Source organism: Carcharhinus amblyrhynchos, chromosome 32 (assembly GCF_965287045.1).
Source record: "Carcharhinus amblyrhynchos chromosome 32, sCarAmb.v2.hapA, whole genome shotgun sequence".
In the NCBI taxonomy this organism is placed as follows: Eukaryota; Metazoa; Chordata; class Chondrichthyes; order Carcharhiniformes; family Carcharhinidae; genus Carcharhinus; species Carcharhinus amblyrhynchos.
Genome location: NC_137355.1, coordinates 8121403 through 8145980, shown reverse-complemented (window position 1 = coordinate 8145980; position 24578 = coordinate 8121403). Strand labels below are relative to the sequence as shown.

At 45.3% G+C, this 24578-nt stretch overlaps 1 protein-coding gene across 8 annotated transcripts in view; it reads right to left on the bottom strand.

Moving 5' to 3' along the window:
• The window catches only part of znf609b (zinc finger protein 609b), a 194584-nt gene that overhangs the window by 150817 nt on the left and 19189 nt on the right, over window positions 1–24578 (bottom strand). For 6 of the 8 annotated variants that reach the window (XM_080216280.1, XM_080216284.1, XM_080216286.1 and 3 more), the window contains exon 2: window positions 20845–21746. In XM_080216280.1, the coding sequence (XP_080072406.1) occupies window positions 20845–21621 (777 nt within the window). In that variant the 5' untranslated portion in view covers window positions 21622–21746. Of the gene's footprint in view, window positions 1–20844; window positions 21747–22090; window positions 22108–23401; window positions 23420–24578 lie in introns of those variants that run through there. The other 2 variants (XM_080216282.1, XM_080216283.1) reach the window with 2 other exon arrangements.

Sequence of the window (24578 nt, the reverse complement as noted above, 5' to 3'; positions counted from 1 at the left end):
CCATATCCCTTGATCCTTTAGCCCCAAGAGCGATAGAAACATCCTTCCCAAAGACTTCCTGACTGCATATGGTTACGTTTGACTCCCTCTGGCCCCTCTCTGGCTCCTGATTAACCTTTTAACATGTTAGGAGACTCTTACATTCATCTCCGTGGCCACCCTGACTGTTTTCCTGGCAGGAATTACAGATGTGTTTTTCAAATGCTATTTTCATTAAATAATAACTGAAACAAATTCCAACCCTTCTGATTAGAAATCAAGTTTGATCACCAGCAATAACTCAATAACTGGGAGAAATCACATGCGCAAGGACAGCTACAGAATCCCTACTGCAGAAGGAGGCTGTTTGTCCCATCGAGTTTGCACCGACCACGATCCCCATAACCCCATGTATTTACCCTGCAAATCCTTCTGACACTAAGGGGCAATTTAGCATGGCCAATCAACCCACCACCCACTCCCCCCAACTTGCATTTACAGTGTCTTTAAACCTATTAAAATGACAAAGGTGCATCATGTGAGAATATTCAGATAGAAACTAAGTGGAGATACCAAAACACTTCATCAAGAGAGGCAGGATTTTAAAGAATATCTGGAAAAGAGGTGGAGAAGCAGAAGTTGGAGGAAGCAATTTCAAAGCTTAAAGTCTCTATGGATGAAGGCATGGCCAGCAAAGTGGGGCATCAGAAGTGTGGGATGCACAGTACGTTAGAGCCACTCCAAATTTGAAGATCCTGTCTTTACACAGCAAGTTTTTGGGGCAGAGTGCGCAGGCATTGGACCAAAAAAGCTCCTCAATTGTCCAACTTCCTTTTTTTTTGAAATGATCTTCCCTCGTGTTTATTGTTTGTGGGATCTTACTGTGCATGAATAGGAGATTTTCACAGTAATTTCTTTGCAGTATTAATGTCAGCCTACCTTTTTTTCTAAAGTTTATGAGTGTCACAAGTAAGCTTACATCAACACTGCAATTAAGTTACTGCGAAAATCCCCTAGTCGCCTGTTCGGGTACACTGAGGGAGAATTTAGCACGGCCAAACCACTTAACCAGCACATCTTTCGGGCTCTGGGAGGAAACTGGAGCACCCGGAGGAAACCCACGCAGACACGGAGGGAACATGCAGCCTCCACACAGACAGTGATCGAACCCAGGTTTCTGGCACTCTGAGGCAGCAGCTAACCATGGGCCACTGTGACATGAATAAATAAACTTTAAACATCTGCCTGTATTACATTAGCAACACTTCAAAAAATGTAACTCATTGAATGCAAATATTTCTGAGGCAGAGATTTAAAAAAGCCCAAATATTTAATTTCTGCTTTTATTTTTATAAGCTGTAACTTTCCTCTTGTGTTTCCTGCCTCCACACATTTGCTTTACACATTCACAGATATCAGATCATTCCATACTGTTCCTGGATTCATTCCATCTTTTAACAATTCATTTTACGGAAAACTGTCTTAACTTAAAGCAGATCCCAGAAATGAAAATGCATTAAATGTTTTTTTAATCACTCAGGAGGAGAGCAGCAGTGAAAGCACTGGAACTAATGCATAATAAAACACTGCAGCATCACCGAACCCACTGCTGAATAATTACACTTTTCTTTATATGGCTATAATTATTTTAGACAATACATTCTTGAAATCTGCGGGATACAACCAATATTCCATTCACGCCACTCATCATAACTCACTGGTGACTGACGTGGGACCTCAGGTGACCTCAATTTTTAATTAAGAAATCTAAGGAACGTAAATTTCATTAATCCATCTTCTACTGTTTGTGATTTTGAAACAATTCTCAAGAGGAACGATGTCTGAAACCTGTAACGATTTAAAACGCGTAGCATGCTGTTAGATAGATCAGACATCAAATATGCACGTTGCCAAACATGCAACCGAGGCTAAAAATGCGCTGGCTTACCAAAGATTTCCAGAAAATGTTGTTTTTTTTCCAGGGACCGGGGGCTAAAAACGTGAGTTGAAGGCAGGCGTTTCAGCAATAAGAGTTGGGAAGAAGGCAGCCCAATTGTGAATTGCAATTGGAGGGCATGTTTTTATATCACAATTAGCTTTCAACTTCAAAAGGCTTCCTGGAAAACTCCCAGATGGCAAGATGGGAAAACAGACATCAAGACGAGGGAAGAGATATTATGAAGCGTGACCAAAATGCTTTGTCAAAGAAGTGGGAATTAAGGAGAGTTTTAAAGGAGGAATTGGCAAAGGCAGAGTTCAGGGGGTGAATTACAGAGGAAGGGGCTCAAGGTGAGCTGATCGGAGAAGTTGCAGTCACAGGAATGGAGTGTTCTAAGAAGATAAGAAATAGGAGCAGGAGTAGGCCATCTAACCCTTCGAGCCTGCCCTGCCATTCAATAAGATCATGGCTGATCTGAAGTGGATCAGTTCCACTTACCCACCTGGACCCCATAACTCTTAATTCCCTTATCAATCAGAAATCTATCAACCCGTGACTTAAACATATTCAACGAGGTAGCCTCCACCACTTCAATGGGCAGAGAATTCCAGAGATTCACCACCCTCAGAGAAGAAATTCCTCCTCAACTCTGTTCTGAACTGCACCCCACCCCCCCTTATTTTGAGGCTGTGCCCTCTAGTTCTGGTTTCCTTTCTAAGTGGAAAGAATCTCTCTACCTCTACCCTATCTAGCCCCTTCATTATCTTATATGTCTCTATAAGATCTCCCCTCAGCCTTCTAAACGCCAACGAGTACAGGCCCAATCTACTCAATCTCTCCTCATAAGCTAACCCCCTCATCTCTGGTATCGGCCTGGTGAACCTTCTCTGTACTCCCTCCAAGGCCAATATATCCTTTCGCAAATAAGGGGACCAAAATTGTACATAGTATTCCAATTGCGGCCTCACCAGTGCCTTGTACAGTTGTAGCAAGACCTCCCTGCTTTTATATTCTGGGGATGTCCTCGGACTGAGAAACGGGGAAGCAAGGCCAAGAAGGAATTTAAAGACGGGGATGAGAATTTTAAATTGCTTCAGTAACTTGGTTCGAGGTAAAAATAGGATTTCTGATGAATGGGGTTTTTTTGTAGGATGGGGAATGGGACAGCATCAGAACAGGATTACAACCGTTTCCCTGTCAAACAGGGAGACGCGACAGTAAAAACTTGCAGCGTAGCAGCTGCCATTTTCTAAACACGCCTATTTCTTATCCCTGGCACACAACCCAGGAGTCTGTGGCACCTTGACTCAGTTGGTAGCACTCTGACGGCTGATTCAGCAAGCTCCAGGTTCAAGCCCCACTTCAGGACGAACCTTCAGCGCTGCAAAGCTGGAGTTGAGCAGTTCAGACCTTAATCCGAAGCTCTGTCTGTCAGGTTCGCGTGGAGGATCAGGCCATACACACACAGGAGGAATGGCGGTTTCCCAGATTTCCAAATTATATTCTTCCCTCAATCATCAGGTTTTTTTTATAAAGGTGAATTAAATCAGCTGCGGCTGAAGGGGTTTTGCTCTGGGTGGGCCAGGAGGCTGTAGGGATGTGAAGGTGTTTCAAAGAAGCGTGTTGCTTGCAGCCTTCAGAGCATGTCCTTCCATGCTGTTTACGTACTGCAAACAGTTACAGATAATCTGATTTGAGTGAAGGATTACTGTTGACCAGGAGAGATGAACTCTCCTATTCTTCTTTTGATACAGTCGATCTTTCACATCTAAGGGCTGACAGTGTCTCAGCTTTACATTTGGTCTGCAAGAAAACACCGCTATTCCCTCTGTACTGCATCAAACGTCTACCAAGATTACATATTCAGATCTAAGCAATGGCAATCCATAGGCAAGCTCACGTGATACTACTCAGCCAAGACTGACAACCAGCAGCATAGAAAATGAAAATAAATATCAAAGAACAAGGAACAAAGAACAGTACAGTACAGGAACAGGCCCTTCAGCCCTCCAAGCCTGCACCGATCATGTGTTCCTAACTAGACCATCCGTTTGTATCCCTCTATTCCCAGCCTGTTCATGTGGCTAAGTCTTAAATGATCTTAGTGTGTCTGCCTCAACCACTTTGGTAGTGCATTCCAGGCCCCCACTCCCCTGTGTAAAATACATCCTCCACATACCTGTATGGAACCTTGCCCACCCCTTACCTTGAACTTGTGACCCCCTGTGTTTGCCATTTCCGACCTGGGAAAAAGTTTCCAACCGTTCACTGTATCTATGCCCCTCAACCTCCATCTTTCCAGGGAGAACAACCCTAGTTTACTCAATCTCACCTCACAGCTAACACCCTCCAGGTGCTCCGGTTTCCTCCCACAGTCCAAAAGACGTGCTGCTTAGGTGCATTGACCGCGCTAAATTCCCCCTTAGTATATCTGAACAGGCACCAGAAAATGGCAACTAGGGGATTTTCACAGTAACTTCATTGCAGTGTTAATGTAAGCCTACTTGTGACACTAAATATACTTTAAACTATAGTGGAACTGTCTGATATCACTGACTTTAGCTCTGAGTCTGAGACTTTAAGGAACATCCGAGGAGCAGAGAACTGATCAATAGAAGTTCAAACATCTGGGTGACTTCACAGAGGTCTGCAAGTCGGCCGTTCCACAGGATGCCGACACGTATCTTGGGAGGTAGGTCCGATTTCTGATGATTTGGACCTCTGCCTCTAGTTCAAAACTTAACACCGGGAAGAAGGTCTAACTTTTAAACATAACCAGAAAACTAAACTGTCACCTTTAACCTCAAAACCAAACCTCTCCAGGAATTCTCCAACACCAATCTCCACCCTAATCAGCAAAAACTCTTCACTCCATCAACCTCCTCCCACACTGTGAAGACAAACCAGGGTGGTGAATTAAAGCTCGTTTTTCTACTAATGTTGACATCCCTACTGTGAATCAGAGAACAAAACTAGCACTGTCATAAAATCCCTAGAGCAGAAGGAGGCCATTCGGCCTATCGAGTCTGCATTGGCCACAATCCAACCCAGGTCCTATTCCTGTAACCCACAGTTACCCTGCTAATCACCCAATACTAGGGAGAATTTAAAATGGCCAATCAACCTAACCCACACATCTTTGGAGTGTAGGAGGAAACCAGAGCACCCAGAAGAAACCTAAACAGACATGCAACATAGGCAGCGACCCAAGGCAGGAATCAAATCCAGGCCCATGGAGCTGTGAGGCAGCAGTACTAACCACTGAGCCATCCCTAAACATCCCCAAATATCACTGGTTATGGAGATAGCGAATGACATGACAAAGGGTCTAAGGTTCCAGATGCCAGGTTATCACTCTCAACCAGCAAGCTACGCCAAAACCGACATCTGAATAAACAATGCAGGAAAATGTCCCGTAGGTTTTTGTGTATGAGGGGACATTGTACAAAAACAATGGAGGTAGGACCTGGGTGGGATTGTGGTCGGTGCAGACCCGATGGGCCAAATGGCCTCTTCCTGCATTGTATGATTCTATGAAAAGCAGAATGACTGAACTGTAACCTGACACTTGGAGGGTACAATATCTTCACCCTTCCACTCAGCTGTTTTCTTCACAGAGCTTCTAGCTATCTTCAGCAAATAATTCTCCCATCTGAATCGTTTAGATCACAGACAAGAATTGAAAGTCAGGCACACTTACTGACAGAACTGCTCAGCCGTGAGACAGCGCTAGCAGGACTGTCACACCAGCTCCACTCACCCACTTTGTCACTCATTAAAATGCAGGGATTATTAACAATTGGAAGCCAGTCATATCTCCAAAGGGTTAAACAGCAATCAATCAGAAGCAATACAGCGGAGTTGAATTTTTTTTCAAACAATCAGCCCACGTGGTTGTGACAGGACAAAGTAAAATCCTCCGTGGGGCACCTGTTAATGAGTGCCCAGAGCAGCAGAACATCAAGGTCAAGACCCATACAGTCAATAACATGCAGCACTCTGTCCCTGCAGCAAGCAACAGAGTTAGGACCTGGCAGTCAAGGCAATAAGCAGAGATCAAATCACCATGATGTTTACTGTAGCAGTTAACCAAACGCAACAATGCACAAAACAGCCATAGGATTCAGTTAAATAGTGCAGAGAATGCGGAACAGTAACTGATGAGCAGCAATGCAAGATGCCCAAATATTTGGCATCTTTCCATCTGCGGGAGAGGTTAGGAATGTGGTCTCAGAGCACATGGTGAAGTCAGATCAGATCACCTGCTCTCGATGGTTGAATCAGTCGATTCTGGAAAGGTACAGTCTGCCACAAGTGCTACATGAGGTTAATTTCTGCCTGCGATTGAGGATGATCTCTCCCTAGTTTGCTGGGCTGGCGTTAGCTTTGGAACTTCAGAAATCACGCGTCACTATGGTGGCAAATTCCTGCCCGCAGCTGGTGTCACCATTTGCATCAATTGTCAGCTTGTTGTGATTGATGTTGAGGGCTTTCACGTGTCTTTTGAGGGAATCCTTGAACTAGAGCTTTGGGATCCTGCTGGCGTAATGGAACGGGTGACCCTCCCCCCACCCACTCCCATACAGAATATCCTTAGAAATGCAGTCACCTTGCATCCTGTTCACATGCCCAAGATAGGAAACCTTCTCTGCTTGATTCTATCTTTCCATGTGATGCCAGAGATGGAAATTATTGAGTCTCTCTGCATCTTGTTAAGTGCAGGTTGTTCAAGCTTTGCTGATGCACTGCAAGGTGTTCAGGATACTGGCCTTGTAGAGAAGCATCTTGGTCCTGTGGGCCAGTTTGTCATTTTCCATAAAAATAAATGACTATGGAGCCTGGATTCCGCTTATTCAGAGCTCTAAACAAGTGCGATTACGCTGTGCTATTTTACTATATTTTATGTTTAAGGTGGGGTTGCTTCAAGAGGAAGTGTTTTGTACACAAGTTGATTTGCCTGGTAAACATGCAGTAGTTGCTAAGAATGCAGGATTTTTGTATAGGAATGTGTTACTTGGTGGAATTAATGGACCTTTTGTTTATTTACGTTCTCCTGGGATTATAGACTAAGTATGCAGAGTCGTGAGAATTTCGATTAGGTTGGCTGATTGACAGAGACAGTGTTATGTGATTCATGGGAGGACCTAAGCTTGCAAGAAAGCCCAATTTCATTTTCATTTCAAAATACAATCAGTTGTTGCCTGAAGCTGCTAGAAAAAAAAAGCTCCGTCTCTCTCTCTCTCTCTCTCCAAAGACTTTCTGAAAGCTCCAGAACTGTTAATCCAACTCAAAGCAAGTATGCCTGTGTTTTGCTCACTAATTTTTAAGAAGGGTTTAAGTCTTATAAGAGAAATATTGCTTGATTAGAACTCAGTGATAGGTTAGCAGTTAAGAATTGTACCTTGTTTAAATACTGTTCTATTGTTAAAAGGTAAGCTGATTCATTTGTTAAACTGTGTTGTTAAATAAAGTTTGTTTTGATAAAAGCTTCCCAGTGCGTCACCTTGAGTGAAACATCATATCAAAATTGTTGCAGTCTGGTCTGACTTCAGTACCCAAACAGAAGGATCAACCAGACTCGAAGCATTAGCTCTGTTCTCTCTCCACAGATGCTGTCAAACCTACTGAGGTTTTCCAGCACTTACTGCTTTGATTATCTTCCATGACCGCTTTGTTAATCAGCAAAAATTTATGAGCGTGCTGAACTCTATCAAGAGACAGATTGTTTATCACCAGGCACCCAAGGAGGCAGAATGTGCTTCCGGTGGTGTTTTTTACTTCGATCACTGACACAGACACAACACCCTGTCCCAATACGACAGTTTTCTTAACGCTGATGATGAGAGGGGACATGAAATAGGCATGGAGCAGATGATCCATGAACCTTTGGAGCTGCTCTTCTGTCCCGACAATTGGTTTAACACCATCAGTATACAGATCAGGATATGCGGAAGTTCCCAATTAGGACAGGTCAAGTGCTTTTATGAGATCCACAAAAGCAAAGCGGAGTATTTTTGCTACTCTCTGCACTTCTCTTGAAGCTGACCACACTTCCCTTGGATCTGCCTGCTCTGAAATCACATTGTCTCTCAGTATTATTCTGTTGGCTAATTGATGAAGCCTTGTTGGAATGGCTCTGGGTAAAAGCTTTGCCAGTGACACTGAGGAGATGCCACAGTAGTTGTTGTAACCACCGCGCCCCCCGCCCCCCAAAAGCCAACCTGGTTGATGTTTGCAAGCCTTACCGAGGCAGAGGAAGTGGTGGTGGTTACAGAGGTACAACAGGCGGGGCTTTCCAAATTTGCAAGGTGCACTGAGGCAGCAATATCAAATAATAGGAAATAGTTTCCAAAATCTTGCTGCCCCCATGCTGACGGAATCGAAGGGTCCCACCAACCGTGCACCCACATCACAGGTTTCATGGGGTGAGGGGTGGATTCAACGGAAAACCCTGTAGACAACTTTCTCCCCATATCTACGTGGGTTTCCTCCCACAGTCCAAAAAAATGTGCCAGTTAGGTGGATTGGCCATGCCAAATTGCCCCTTAGTGTCAGGGGGATGAGCTAGGGTAAATGCATGGAGTTATGGGATTAGGGCGTGGGTGGGATCGTGGTCAGTCAATGAGCCGAATGGCCTCCGTCTGCACTGTAGGGATTCTATGACTATATTCACAATTCTTCAATTCCTTTCTCAATGTTATTTGCCTCAGCCGTTCCAAATTGTTGCAAGTTCCACATTTTCATTCTATGCATTTCTTATTGAATTTATGAGCGATTACCTTACACTAATGGCCCTGGTTTTGGATTCCCCTGCATTTGCTTTCCAAAGGTTGCAGCTAATACAGGTTAACAATAAATCAATGCATTGCTGTACAATGCCTACGGTATTCAACTGATGTAATGTTCCACAGTTGTTCAAAGGCCCTCATTGTGCTAACAGCAACTATTGTATCCTACTCTAATCCACCCACCTCGGGAGAACACATCATGCAGGTTACAAACTCTTTCCAATCTAACTGAATGAACATTCACCAGCAAAGTGCTTCCTTCAAGCGTATTGCATCATCCAAATATACAATGTTCTCATCATTTCGCTCCATCAATAAATTCCCCTTGGGTTACTGAAGGGATTCGCTTATGAAATCCTGGGAGATGGAGATACGAGGCTGCCGAGTGTTTATTCTGGGAATATAGTGTGTGCATGAGGAACAAAAGGAACTTGTACAAGCAATGAACAAGCGGGAAATAGGATGACAAAAGACTACCTGCAGTATCAATACCCTCATTTGCACAGCTCCTTCACACCTCTGATCAAATGTCCATTCTCAGCCAGAATGCTGCAAAGGTTCACTCGACTAATTGTTGCACTAAGGGGTTTGCCCAAGGAGACTTCAGAGACTTGCTCCCTAGCATTTTGAAGGAGAAGAGGTGATCTCATTGAAGTATATAACATTCTTAAGGGGCTTGACAGGATTGACATTGAAGGGTGTTCCCTTGGCTGGGGAGTCACACTTTCAGGCCATTTAGGACTGACAAGAGGAAAACCAGAAATAACAAAAAACAGCTGGAAAAACACAAGCAGGTCAGGCAACATCTGTAGAAACAGAGTTGACCTTTCAGGTCAATGACCAGCTCTGAAGACAGACAGACAGACATTTAAGGGGGGCGGGCAGTGCTGGAAGAGAAGAAACAGGAAGAACAAAGTCTGTGGTAGAAGGGCAGGTGAGTTTAAATAACAAAAGATTCCTTCATGCCATAGCCAATGGATGAAGTAAAGAAACAAAAGGTTGTGTCCAAATGAGACATGGGTTGCACTTTAAAAAACACCTCAATGCAACACAAAGGAATGAAGAATCAATATCAGCAAATACAATAAAAAGGTGAAGATACACACTGAACAAGACGAAGGCAGAGATTCTGAGGTACAGTTGTAGAACTCGATGCTCAGTCCAGAAGACTGCACAGAATGCTGAGTCAAAAGATGATGTACTGTTCCTGGAGCTTGCCTCAAGCTCCTAAAGCACTCTGCAGGTCATGGGCAAGAGCAATGTCGAGAATGAAAATGACAAGCTTGTGTTCATGCTTGCAATCTGCACAAAGGTATTCCTCAAAGCAGACGCCCAGACTGCATTTGCTCGCCCCAGTGTAGACGGGGTCACAATGGACAGCATGGTGGCTAGCACTGCTGTCTCACACAGCCAGAGACCCAGGTCCGATTCCCAGCTTGTGTCACTGTCTGTGCGGAGTTTGCACGTTCTCCCCATGTCTACATGGGTTTCCTCCAGGTACTCCATTGTCTGAAAGACATGCTGGTTAGGGTGCACTGACTCAAACAGGCACTGGTGTGTGGTGACTAGGGGAATTTCACAGTAACTTCATTGCAGCATTAATGTAAGCCTTACTTGTGACTAATGAATAAACTTTAACTGTAAGCAGCAAATACAGAATACGAAGTTGAAAGATGTACAAGTAAATTGCTGTTTCACTTGGGAGGAGTGTTTGTAGCTTTGGACTGTGAGATGACAGGAGGTGAAATAACAGATGTTGCATCACTGTACTGGCGTGAAAATGTGCCGTGGGAATGTTTAGCGTGTTAGGGTTGATTGAGGAGTTGATTAAGGTGTTGTGCAGCCTCCCTGTGGAGTGCTGAAAAGGGAGGGCCTGGGAAGATGTGTTTGGATGATCCATTGAATACAGAGGCTGCTGGGGTAAAAGGTGAGGACAAGAGGTAAGAGAACTGATGCGTGAAATGAATTAGACAGGTTGGAGTGCCCTGTCAATCACACTGGGTGGGAATTTTCACAAGGGAAAAGGAAGACATATTTGATGCACGAATGTGGAGGTTACATCATCAGAACAGATGCAATGGAGATGAAATGGAGTTCTTACAAGAAGCAGGGTGCGAGACAAGACCATAGATACTCAGTCACTGAGTGTGTTCAAGTCAGAGAGCGTTAGAATTTTAGATATTCAGAGTCAAGGGATGTATGGATAGTGGAGTTGAGAAAGAACATCAGCCATGTTCCAATTGAACAAATGAATAGGTTTGAGGAGCTGAATGGCTAACACCTGCTCCTATTTCTGACACTCTCGTAAATGCCTTATGCTTTCAATTCCTAAAACTTATATCCACGCATCTCCAGTAACATCAGGTTTCCCCCAAAAGGCTGAGTGACCTCGCAGGGTCAGACATCAGGAAAAAAGCACCCAGAGTATTTTTACTGACCCCAGGTTTGTGCCTTGTTCAGCAGAAACCTGGATTGAGTTTGCACAGCCGGCTCCAGTTCTGATTTGGACAATGAAATTTCACCGACTGGGACATGTAACTGAACCGGATGGAAATCAATAAGCACTTTGACAAAAATGAATAAAAATGATCTGCATTAATAATTAAAAAGACAAAAGCTACGTCCAGGGAAAAAACAGAACAGCCTGAAAATAGTGCCCTGATGTTAAGGAAACCTAAGGAGGGATTTCCGCAACTTGTGCTGAGTTAATCAATTTGAGCTGACTCTGTCAGGGAGTAGGAAATGGCCAGGGTTCATGTCCTAGGGGTGGTCTGTGCGAGAAAGGCAAGCTGCTGAGAGAGAATGTTGGGGCATGGACGAATGGACAACTGTGCCAGGTACCAGAGACCCACTGGCACCTGCAAGACAAGAGTTACCAAAGAAAGAAAATGAAAAAGGCAGGTGGATGGGACTAACCAGGCACCCACAGGAAAATATATCAGACAGAAAGATTTTGCAGTGGAATGAGACTAAGAGAATTTGAACACTGTCCACATAAGAACATAAGAAATAGGAGCAGGAGTAGGCCATCTAGCCCTTTGAGCCTGCCCCACCATTCAATGAGATCATGGCTGATCTGAAGTGGATCAGTTCCACTTTCCTGCTTTCTCCCCATAACCCTTAATTCCCTTGTCTATCAGAAATCTATCTACCCGTGACTTAAATATATTCAGCGAGGTAGCCTCCACCACTTCAATTGGCAGAGAATTCTAGAGACTCACCGCCCTTTGAGTGAAGAAGTTCGTCCTCAACTCCGTTCTAAACTGCACCCCCTCCCGACTTACTTTGAGGCTGTGCCCTCTAGTTCTGGTTTCCTTTCTAAGCGGAAAGAATCTCTCTACCTCTACTCTATCTAGCCCCTTCATTATCTTGTAAGTCTCTATAAGATCCCCCCTCAGCCTTCTAAACTCTAACGAGTACAGGCCTAGTCTATTTAATCTCTCCTCATAAGCCAACCCCCTCATCTCCGGTATCAGCCCGGTGAACCTTCTCTGTACTCCCTCCAAGGCCAATGTGTCCTTTCGCAAATAAGGCGACCAAAACTGCGCACACTATTCCAGTTGCGGCCTCACCAGTGCCCTGTACAGTTGCAGCAAGACCTCCCTGCTTTTATATTCTATCCCCCTCGCGATAAAGGCCAACATTCCATTCGCCTTCTTGACCACCTGCTGCACCTGCAGACTGAGTTTTTGCGATTCGTGCACAAGGACCACCAGGTCCCTCTGCACCATAGCATGCTGCAGCTTTTCACCCTTTAAATAATATTCCCTCCTACTATTATTTCTACCAAAGTGGATAATCTGACATTTGCTAACGTTATACTCCATCAGCCAGATCCTCACCCACTCACTCAGCCTATCCAGATCTCTCTGCAGACTTTCCGCGCCCTCCACGCAATTCGCTTTTCCACTCATCTTCGTGTCATCAGCAAATTTTGTTACCCTACACTCAGCCCCCTCCTCCAGATCGTCTATGTATATGGTAAACAGTTGAGGCCCCAGCACTGATCCCTGTGGCACTCTACTAGGCACCAACTGCCAACCAGAGAAGCACCCATTGATTCCAACTCTCTGCTTCCTATTAGACAACCAATCCTCAATCCACGCTAACACTTGACCCCCAACTCCGTGTACCCTAACCTTCTGCAGCAACCTTTTGTGAGGCATCTTATCGAACACCTTCTGGAAATCTAAAAACACCACATCCACCGGTTCCCCTCTGTCTACCGCACTAGTCACATCCTATTCCATGGATGCCAGGACAGAGTAAATTTAAGCAAGAGGTGGACAGATTTTAATTAAGAGTTTGAAGGGTTACGGTGAACTGGCATCAGTGGAGTTGAGGCCGAGATGAGATTAGCCATCATCAAATTAAATAGCGGAGCGGCTCGAGGGGCTAAATTGCCTGTTCCTACTCTTAGTTCTTGGTAATTATATCAGAGCGATACAATGAAAGATTGAGAAACTACCAGCCTACACCTCTCTGGTTAATAATACACTGTCAACAAGTCACTCAGTTGCAAAAACAATTATTATAGAATGAACACATCGAAGGGTAACAAGGAATCGTGCAACAAATGCAGCCCACCCATTATCACCCACACTCTTTGGGAAAAAAATAGACGAAAGGTTCACTGACCGTGAACTTCTGACAAGCAGTGGAGATTGATTTCAGCTTTCTAGTTATTCATTTCCAAATTACAGCAGAAATTACTTTCAAACGGAAACAATTGAGCAGAAGTGACAAAATAAGTTTTACTGATCAAGTGACCCACTGAAGATAACAATCGCACCATGTTATTTACATAGTTCACAGGTCGCTTCTGCAAACATCTGCAGTTACAACTCCAGCCGCGTGCTGCCGAAACTCCAAACTTGTGGCAGAGACGCAGGAGGTAGAAATCAACAAGTTAGAGACAGTAATTTCATAGAGATTAGAGAGGAAAAATGTTTGCTACGATTAGCTGGCAGGGGACAATAAACGCATTCTGAAATCACAATGAAACCAGCGATTTTTGCTGACAGAATCATGAACACTTAGAAGTGGGGGGATTTGCGACGGTGTGCGGCTGGTATTAGAATAATGAATTTCAGAGCAAATATTGCATCTTCTGTTTTAGGTTTCCGGTCCCCTCGCCCACTTACGACCTTGGAGGGCAGGCAAGGAACCACTTCCTAGCCATGGCACGACATTCCCAAAGGAGGGTCAGCAAGTTCCATTCTGACCATTCATTCCCTCATTCACCCTTTGGGGTAATGTCCAGAAACAGATATCCAGAGGGTAAAGGCTGGCACCACAGTGACATGATAGGACAAGCCACAGCAATAGTATAAGCCACAATGACTTCCACAGATCACACCCTAGAGATACATGTACTAAAACCTGCATGGATGTACAACTGACAGTGAATTGCTACCGTATCCGAGATATTACCCAGTTTCCACACTGAAGTAGACCGACTGCGAATTGCAGGATGTAGGTCAAACCAAAGTGACTAACCGATCCCTGCAAACACTTCTAACTTGCCTGATGCCTGAGACTCTCTCTGATGGGGCAGCAATCCCAGAAATAAACAGATTAATCTGTCTGAGGTGAAAGTCAATGAGCTACCACTATATGTGGTGCAAGAACATAGAAAAATCAGATCGGCACATAAAGACTAGACCCAAACGTCATCATTAAATCATCTCTGCTTCAAGCAGCCCCATTTATCCAAACCAACAGTATTACAACTGGAACTGGGAACCGCACCGACATTCTCACTTCCCAATATTTCTCTCATAATGGTGTTCAGGGTCTTGCTTCCCAGACTACAAGGAGGTGGGGACTGCTAATCCCTACACTGACCAAGCAACTATCATTGCTCAATGTCAAATAGATCACGTTTCTTTGGGTCTCTGCATACAACAGCTGTAACTTCAGTGTTGTTACTTAAAGAGAGACAGCACTGCTAATGGAATCAGCAGTCGGTGGGGGAGCCAGAAACAATCCATCAATGCTGAGTAAACAGCGCTCTGGTAGCACACAGGCCAGAGTTCACGGCCTGTTGCTGTCTGCTTTATGGTCTAGTGGTCTTCACAGTAATTCCTAGCTCAGGAGAATCTAGTCCCCAGACAGCGCTCTCATTCCCCACTTATTTCCACAGGAAGATTGATGATGATGAACGGCCCTTCAGCCACCTCGGATTAATGTCTACGAGGGTTTGAGGCAAGGAGAAGCGCCCCCTCAGCCTCCAATCACACCATTCCATCTCTGTAATGAGTAGCCCAATTCATCACATTACGAGGTTGGAAAGGACTTACGCCCAATCTACCCAGCAATGTGGAAAATTGCCCAGTTATGTCCTGTACGCACAAAAAAAAACCAGAAATCCAACCCAGCCAATTACCGCCCCATGAGTCTACTCTCGATCGTAACTGATGGAAGGTGTCATCAACAGTGCTGTCAAGCAGCACCTGCTTGTCAATAACCTGCTCAGTGACACCCAGTTTGCTTTCTGCCAGGGTCACTCAGCTCCTGACCTCATTACATCCTTGGTTCAAACATGGCCAAAAGAGCTGAATTCCAGAGGTGAGGTGACAATGACTGCCCTTGGATCAAGGCAGTGTTTGGTTGAGCATGGCATTCAAGGAGCCCTGGGCAGCACAGTGGTTAGCACTACTGCCTCATAGCGCCTGGGACCCCAGTTCAATTCCCAGCTTGGATCACGATCTGTCTGCACGTTTTCCCCATGTCTGCATGGGTTTCCTCCAGGTGCTCCAGTTTCCCCCCCACAGTCTGATAGACGTGTTGGTTAGGTGCATTGACCTGAACAGGCACCGTAGTGTGGCGACTAGGGGAATTTCACAGTAACTTCATTGCAGTGTTAATGTGACTAATACATGAACTTTAGCAAAAGTGAAGTCAATGGGAATCAGAAAACTCTCCAATGATTGGAGTCGTACCTGGCTCAAAGGAAGATGATTGTGGCAGATGGAGGTCAATCATCTCAGCTTCCAGGACATCTCTGCAGGAATCTCTCAGGGTAGCGACCCGGGCCCAACAATCTTCAGCTACTTCATCAATAACCTTTCTCCCATCGTAACTAAGAACTGGGGATGTTCACTAACAATTGCAGAACATCCAGTACCACTTCGGACTCCTCAGATACTGAAACAGTCCATGCCCATATGCAGCAAGACCTGGACATTACCCACGCTTGGGCTGACAAGCAACATTCAAACCACACAACTGCCAGGCAATGACCTTCTCCAACAAGAGAGGATCTAACAATCATCCCTTGACATTCAATGGCATTACCATCACTGAATCCCCAACTATCAACAACTTGGGTGTTATCAATGACTAGAAACTGAACGGGATGAGCTATATTAATACTGTGGCTACAAGAGCAGGTCAGAAATTAGAAACCGTGCAAGGAGTAACTCACCTCCTGACTCGCCAAAGCCTGTCCACATCTACAAAGCACAAATCAGCAATGTAATGGAATTCTCCCCACTTGCCTGGATGGGTACAGCTCCAACAACACTCAAGAAGTTCAACACATCCAGGACAAAGCAGCCCCGCTTGATTGGCGCCCCACCCACAAACATTCACTCCCTCCACTACCGGTAAACAGTAGCAATGTGTACAATCTAAAAGATGCATTGCAGGAACTCATCAAAGCTCCTCAGATAGGACCTTCCAAACCTATGACCACCACCTTCTGGAAGGACAAGGGCAGCAGATACATGGTAACACTGCCATGGCAAATTCCCCTTTAATTCTGATTTGGAAATATATCAGTGGATCACAATCCTGGAACTCCCTCCATGACAGCACAGTGGATGTACCTACACCACATGGACTTCAGCGGTTCAAGAAGGCAGCTCACCACCACCTTCTCAGGGGGAATTAGCGACAGGAAAAATAACCAATACCAAGGCTGGAATTCTCCAACCTCACGTGGCCGGGATTCTCTGATCCAGCTGCAGTGAATGGAGATGTGGCTCAGTGCCAAATTCTCTACTCTTGTTGGCAGCAAGAATTCCACTCAAACCTCCTCAATCAAACTGATCTGTAAAATGAAATCTAAAGTAAGTTTTATTTATTCATCACAAGTAGGCTTACATTAACACTGCAATGAAGTTACTGTAAAAATCCCCCTAGTTGCCACACTCTGATGCCTGTTCAGGTACACTGAGGGAGAATTTAGCATGGCCAATCATCTAATCAGCATGCCTTTCGAATGGTGGGAGGAAATCGGAGCACCCGGAGGAAACCCACGCAGGCATGGGGAGAACGTGGAAACTCTGCACAGTAAGTGAAATCATAAAATGAACCTGGGTCCCTGGCGCTATGAACCAGCAGTGCTAACCTCTCTGCCACCCTACAGAGTGGTTAGCACTGCTGAACCACTCAGTCTGAAGGGTTTTGAGGTGGTATGATGAGGTGTGGGACTGATGGGCTGAATAGACTCCTTCTGTGGTGTTGGACTCGATGAACCAGGCTGAGTAGCTATAGCAGACCTCCACACTCAACAGAGCCTGCGTTAGTGCAGAGTCTGTACTAAAATATCATAAGTAAGGGATATGCAGCAAGCAACCTGCTGAGATCTAGCCCACTATCCAACTGAGGATCACCAGTTCAAAATAAACCCCATGCAGTGGAGCTGGTATTTCAGCCCCTTCCCTCCACCACAGCTCCGTAATCAGGTTACTGAATATGTTCTGCCTAAGTCCAGCAGCATCCTCCTGGCTGCATCAACAGGGTTAGTGTTCAGCATGGGATCCAAGAGGAGAAACACACACTTGCCATGGAATCATTTCTATTACTGCTGCTCATAATCATTCCAGTTCTGTCACCTGCATATTCCTACAATATGTGAAGTGGAGCATGCAGATTTAATGTGATTTGCAGCACAGGCCTTATTTTGGGAATATGGTATTCCTAAATCTCTGCAGTGCAGAAAGAGGGCATTCGGTCCATCGAGTCTCTATCAACTCAGCATCTCACCCAGGTCCACCCACTGGCTTGTCCCAGTAATCCCATGTATTTACCCCACTAATCCCCTAATCTCGCTGTCTTGGGATACTAAGGGGCAGGTTAGCAGGCCAAATTGACCTAACGTGCATGTCTTTGAACTGTAGGAGGAAACCCACGCTGGACTTCCAGCCAGCACCCGCACTTCCTCCCCTCCCCACCCTACCCTTCAATCACCTACTGCTAGGTAGCCTGAGAGCAACTCAATCCCCGATCCTCTCCTCACCTGCTCTCAATAGAGATAGCCAGATAGCGAGCAGAAACAAGGACAAGCCATGCCCATAAGCAACAATTATTGGTTGCAGACAAGAGTTGGTGACCTCTCAAACGCCTGAGCTGTTAGTTGGTGCAAACACTATCAGAGGAATTAAAATAACTTATCTCAGAGCTGTTGTTAAATTATGATTTTCCATATAAGGATGTCAGTGTAATACATAGTGTCTCAGACACCACTTTCTCCAGAAAAGCAACACTGAACTCTAATTCCATCTCCTTGTATATTTTGAGGATCTGTAAACATGGAGACTCCATGGTCCCATAAATCACCTGCCTTTGGTAAATGGATTAATATTGGTCAGGATATTGGATCCATCTGAGGGGCAAGCAGGATCTTGATTTAATGTTCTCAACCTCCAATGATGCAACACACCTTTCAGTTACTGCATTGGAGTGTGGGCCTAGAATCTGCGCTGGATGAAGTTGTAGAGTGGGACTTGGCCCTCAGTGGCAGTAGTGAACTCCGGCTAACTCTTGCCATTGCAGTTCTCACAGGGACCTGGGCAGAATGAAGGACAGGGTACAACAGTATGGGATTGTGAAGGAACCCAGGATCCCAAATATTATTATTCTGGCACCAAAAGAGAAAATGCTGGAAAGTCTCAGCAGGTCTGGCAGCATCTGGAAGAGAGAAGAGAGCTGACGTTGAGTCCAGATGACCCTTTGTCAAAGCTAGAAGGCATAGAAAGTGGGAGATATTTATACTGTGAGGTGAGGGAATGACAAAGGGTCATCTAGACTGGAAACGTCAGCTCTTTTCTCTCCTTACAGACACTGCCAGATCTGCTGAGATTTTCCAGCATTTTCTCTTTTGGTTTCAGATTCCTGCAGTAATTTGCTTTTATCTATTGTTATTCTGGTTCTGGAAACAGTGCCCGACATTATCTGCAAAAGCAGCGATGGACTGGTCTAAAAACAAACAGAATGACGGTGGTACACTGTTAGGTGCTGAAAAGATCAGATTTTGAGTATTCCGCGTGGTGCCTTTGCAAGAAAACTGTCAACATTATGGTCCATTTCCTCAGCAGTGCTTTCACAGCCATGTTATCCCAGGCCTGCATTTACAACACATATCTCATCGAGGCCAAGTCTAAAGCTGAAACGTCTTTCCTCCTCTCTCCATCAGATGCTGAATGGTTCACTGACTATCTCTAAGCAGGCTGGTTTCCGTTTTCTCGCACCGGTTAGATTTTCTTTCCTGCTTAAACCAAAGGCAACACATCGCGTGGAGTGAAATACAATGATTAACGTCAGAGTGAAACAATCACCTCGTTTGCTTCCAATTTAGTTCTTTCAGCAGTACATTCCACTTGATATTTCAGGCCTCACACTCAAGTCGCTTTTGGATCAATTCACCACATTCAGAGAGGGGATACGTGTATCTTTCAATTCTAATTACACAACATCAGTCACAAAGCAGGCAATCAGAATCATTTGGAGCATTTAGAAGCTGGTGACAATGGAATCACTGTGGTTGAAATCTGACTGATCAAATAAACTCTCACTCCAACACTGACCATGACACTGCGGCCCCCTCACTGGAGAAGCTGCAGAGCAGCAACAATGAAACAGCAGTACCCTCCCTGCTCCAGCAGGCTGCACGAGTTCATTCACCCAAAACCCCTCAACCCCTACGGTGATCTCAGAGCCAACAAGCTGAACACCCTCATTTTGTGAGATGAAGTGTCAACCATTTCTATAGGATAGCGACCCATTCCTGCTGGGCACAGTGGTTAGCACTGCTGCATCTCAGCACCAGGAACCCGGGTTTGATTTCCTACTTGGCTCACTGTCTGCGTGGAGTCTGCACATTCTCCCCATGTCTGGTTTCCTCCCACAGTCCAAAAGATATGCTGGTTAGGCGCACTGGCCATGCTAAATTGCTCCTTAGTATCAGGGGACTAACTAGGGTAAATTCATGGGGTTATGTGGAGAGGGCCTGTGTGGGATTGCGATCAGTGCAGACTTGTTGGGTCAAATGGCCTCCTTCTGCACTGTAGGATTCTAAGTCTAAATGTTTAACAGGTAATTTGCACCATCAGGACAACCTTTTAAAAAACGGTCGACTAGTACACAAAATCGTGAATTCTAACGCACCTCGGTTCATTTCTCCTCTCTCATTAGTCTCTCTTTCAGTTACTGATGTGACATGATTCGGTTAGTGGCAGCCTGGTGAAAAGTTTATTTATTAGGCTTACATTCACACTGCAATGAAGTTATTGTGAAAATCCTCTAGTCACCACACTCTGGCACCTGTTTGGGTACACTGAGGGAGAATTTAGCATGGCCAATGCATCTAACCAGCAGGTCTTTCAGACTGTGGGAGGAAACCCATACAGACACAGGGAGAACATGCAGGCTCCACAGACAGTCACCCAAGCTAGGAATTGAACCTGGGTCATTGGCACTGAGAAGCAGCAGTGGTAATCACTGTGCTACCCAAAGTGCATGCAAGGTGAGGACACCAGTTAATGACTTCTTGCACTGGTATTAAGTTTCGGACACCAAACAACACCCCCAGTGAATGCGCCTTACAGTCATTTTCTCCAATGATATCACCAGCACAGTTGAACAAATACATGTGCACGTCAACACAGCAAAAAGCAGCAATTGTAAATCAATGCTGACAATTCTCTACAACCATGCTGTAAGAGGTCCTGACATTTGGCTGTTCAGGAGGTCACAGGCTGGTTGATATGCATAATGGGTCCTGAGCTTGGTTTGTCATTGCATGAAAGACAGAAGATTTGTCAAACTGGACCTCTTCCTACGATGAACAAGCACTGATCTCCTTACTACACTGGGACATCACAAAGCACTCAAAACCAACACTGTTCTTACCTTCTCTGTTTTGATCTTCTTCAGCGGTCGACACTCGCTCTCAGCTTCCTCGGACTCGCTTTTAATTCCCAACAGGTTGGAGATGGAGTTGGTATCCACTGGCGCATTTCCTAAATCCAGCACTTGGCCCGCAGTGCCATCTGGGCAGCTTGTGCCCTGAGGACATTCAAATGGGCTGCCCTTTGACCCTGCCCCCAACCCCAGCTGTTGTGCAGCATTCGGGTCACTCCCAGGGGGCGGCTGCACCCCTCCACTGCTCTCACTTTTATCCTTTTTGCTCTTGCTGGATCCACCTTCCTTCTCCTTTTTCGATCCAGCTCCATTCCGGACAGTCTTTGGGCCCTTTTCCGACCCTTTGGATGTGCTGTTGGAAGATGCCAGGCCGCTGGGATTCGCCATATCCCCAGACCGGCCCTGAATCTCTTTCTTCCCATTTGCTGATTCTCCCACTGCGTAGAGGGAAGCAGCTGACACAGATTTCCCCCCGTCCTTTGCATTCTTGCTCCTTTTTGCCTTCGATTTGCTCTCCTTCCCTTGAGGTGCTTGAACTGGTGTGACAAACTTGATATTCTCTGGCAGAGCTGCCACCGCGCTTGGCACCGGGATGCTTCCATCTTTTGACCCTGACATTTCCATTTTCTGCTGGTCCTTTTCCAAGTCTGCATCCAAGTCAATGATTAAATTCCCAACTCCGATATCCCACTCATCCCCACTGTCGTAGGCATCAACAGCATTCGAATCCACACCTTTCCCAGCTGAACTGCTGCTTAAGGACATCTTAGATTCACCTTCCTTGTGAAAAGATTCCTTTCTCTTCTCGGTGGCCCTGGACCAGTGCCGGTGCGTTAGGTTTTTATCGCAGCGTCCTCACAACTTCTCCTCCGATGTGAGTGCATCATCACCTAGAAAAAGGTAAGAAATTGTGCATGAGACACAGAGTAACTGGATGTGAATGGACAGAAATACTACCTGACAATGAGCCAGCAGCACTGATAGACACACAAATTACACAACGTAAAGAGATGATGGCCAAGTGCTATTATCGCTAGACTATTAATCCAGAAACTCAGCTAATGTTCTGCTGACTTGGGTTCAAATCCCACATAGCAGATGATGGAATGTGAATTCAATAAAAAAAAAATCTGGAATTAAGAATCTACTGGTGACCATGAAACCATTGTTGATTGTCAGAAATACCCATCAGGTTCACTAATATCCTTTCAGGAAGAAAATGTGCCATCCTTACCCGGTCTGGTCTACGTGACTCCAGGGCCACAGCAATGTGGTCAACTGCCTTCTGAAATGACATGGAGATGCCAGCGTTGGACTGGGGCGGGCACAGTAAGAAGTTCACAACACCAGGTTAAAGTCCAACAGGTTTATTTGGTATCGTGAAGAAGGAACATCGCTCCGAAAGCTCATGATTCAAAATAAACCTATTGGACTTTAACCTGGTGTTGAGAGACTTCTCACTGTGCCCTCTGAAGTGGCCTAGCAAGCCACTCAATTGACAACACACCTCCTCAAGGGCAACTAGGGAGGGGCAATAAATGCTGGCCAGCCAGCAACACACATGTCCCACAAATAAATTTAAAAAAAAGATAAGAAAACACAGAAAAGCCACTCAGCTACTCTACCAGGCAGAGATGGGGAAATAACAAGGAGATGGTCAGAGACACAAATATCTAACACAGAAGTTGGCAAGCTGAAGCTATGAAAATAATTTATTTAACTCCCCAACCAGGTATGTACTTGAATTCCAATAAACCCAGGGCAGGTTTTCCACAAAGGTTGCAAGTGTCACACAATCATTTACAATAGAACAGGTTGGGTGGATATCAGGGTTGAAGGCACTGCCAAGAGAAAGCTGCCAAAAAAAACACTTGCACTTTGAGCAGCTCTGTTTTTCCACAGCTAAAATAAGATTCCAGCTCTTCAGAACTCCAGGGGAAACCAGGGAGGATACAATATTCGGAGAGAGGAAAAAAAAATCTCAATCGGTAAATCTGAAATCTTTTCCAGTTAATACTCTCCTCACTTCATAGAATCATAGAATCCTACAGAGCAGGAGGCTGCCATTTGGCCCATCGAATCTGCACCAAACACAATCCTGCCCAGGCCCTATCTCCATAACACCATGCATATACCCTAGCTAGTCCCCCCGACACTAAGGGGTAATTTAGCATAGCCAATCCACCCAACCTGCACATGTCTGGACTGTGGGAAGAAACCGGAGCATCTGAAGCAAACCCATGAGAATATGGGGAAAATGTGCAAACTCCATACAGACAGTGACCCAAGCCAGGAATCAAACCCAGGCCCCTGGCGCTGTGAGGCAGCAGTGCTAACCACTGTGTCACTGTACCGCCCATTCGCCTTCATCTTTCAAGTCCCTGCCCATCCCTCCCTCAAGAGAGCACACAGTGACAGCTCTTGAAACCTCGCTCCTGCATTAAAATACATCCAAAGGCTATTTAAAACAATTCACCACATCTTTAATCGAAAGACGTAAAGTAGTAAAATGAACTCATGTTCTTTACCTGTCATTGTACAATACCTTTTGGACTGACTTGTCCTTACCAACCCTAGTGAAGGGCTTTATACCAGTCTGAACTCTTCCACTTCTCACGACTAATACCCAAAACATTAACCAGGCTTTCTCTTTCAGATACACCTGCTGTGTGTGTGCACCATTGCTGCAGGCTTCTCTGAAAGAGAGACAGCCGTCCCGTGGGGTTTACTCAGTATTCCTGGTTGGGGTGGAGCGAAACTCACTGGCACCTTCCCTCACATTAAAAGGGTGGAGCGGAGAGCCCAGAGGGCAGGCAGCATATCTGGAAAGATGTGAGCGTGACAGGTTGGAAGGCATTCCTTTGTTACAAAGAGGCTGTAACCTGTCGCACAGACAATTAGCTCACCCCAAGCTGACTAGGGTGGCATCCCGAGATCATTCAGAGAAAAGACAGGTGGGAAGGCGGAGGCCTTTTACTACCTTTCTGGAGACAGAAACAGGGCCTTATATCATCAGGATGTCCCCAAAGTGCTTTAAATAAATGGATCACTTCTGAATCACAGTCAATGTTATGCAAACAAATGCAACAGCCATTTTGTGTACTCAACAAATAAACCTGTTTCTGGGTAAGCAAAAAATTTGGCCAGGGCGTCAGGAGAACTCCCTGTTCTTTTTAAAGAGTTCCACGGGATCCTTAACCTCCACCTGATCAAACAGGGAGAGAGTGTTCATCCTAGGCACAACACAGTCAGCCTCAATGATAGCTGGACTCAGAGCCATAACCTTCAACTGGGAAATGGAATTTCTCCAAGTTACACGGCACTGGCACAGCCTATCAACGTGCAGGTCTGCTCTGCTCTCCCCTTTAATCTACAAAACACTTGTTTCTGTCTCCATTCTATGTAATCGGCTTCATTTACTTATTTGAATATTCTAACCACAGTTACCAGGAGTCAAGAGCTGACAATAGAACAAAGAACAGTACAGCACAGCAGCAGCCCTTCAGCCCTCCAAACCCGGGCTGATCATGACACCCTAACTAAACAAAAAACCTTCTGCTCTTACTCGGTCAGTATCCCTCTACTCCCTCCTTATTCATGTACCCATTCAGATGCCTCTTAAATGTTGCTAATGTGCCTGCTTCCATCAGCTCCTCTGGTAGCATGTTCGAGGCACCTACTGCTCTCTGCGTGAAACCATTCCCCCCCGCACATCTCCCTTA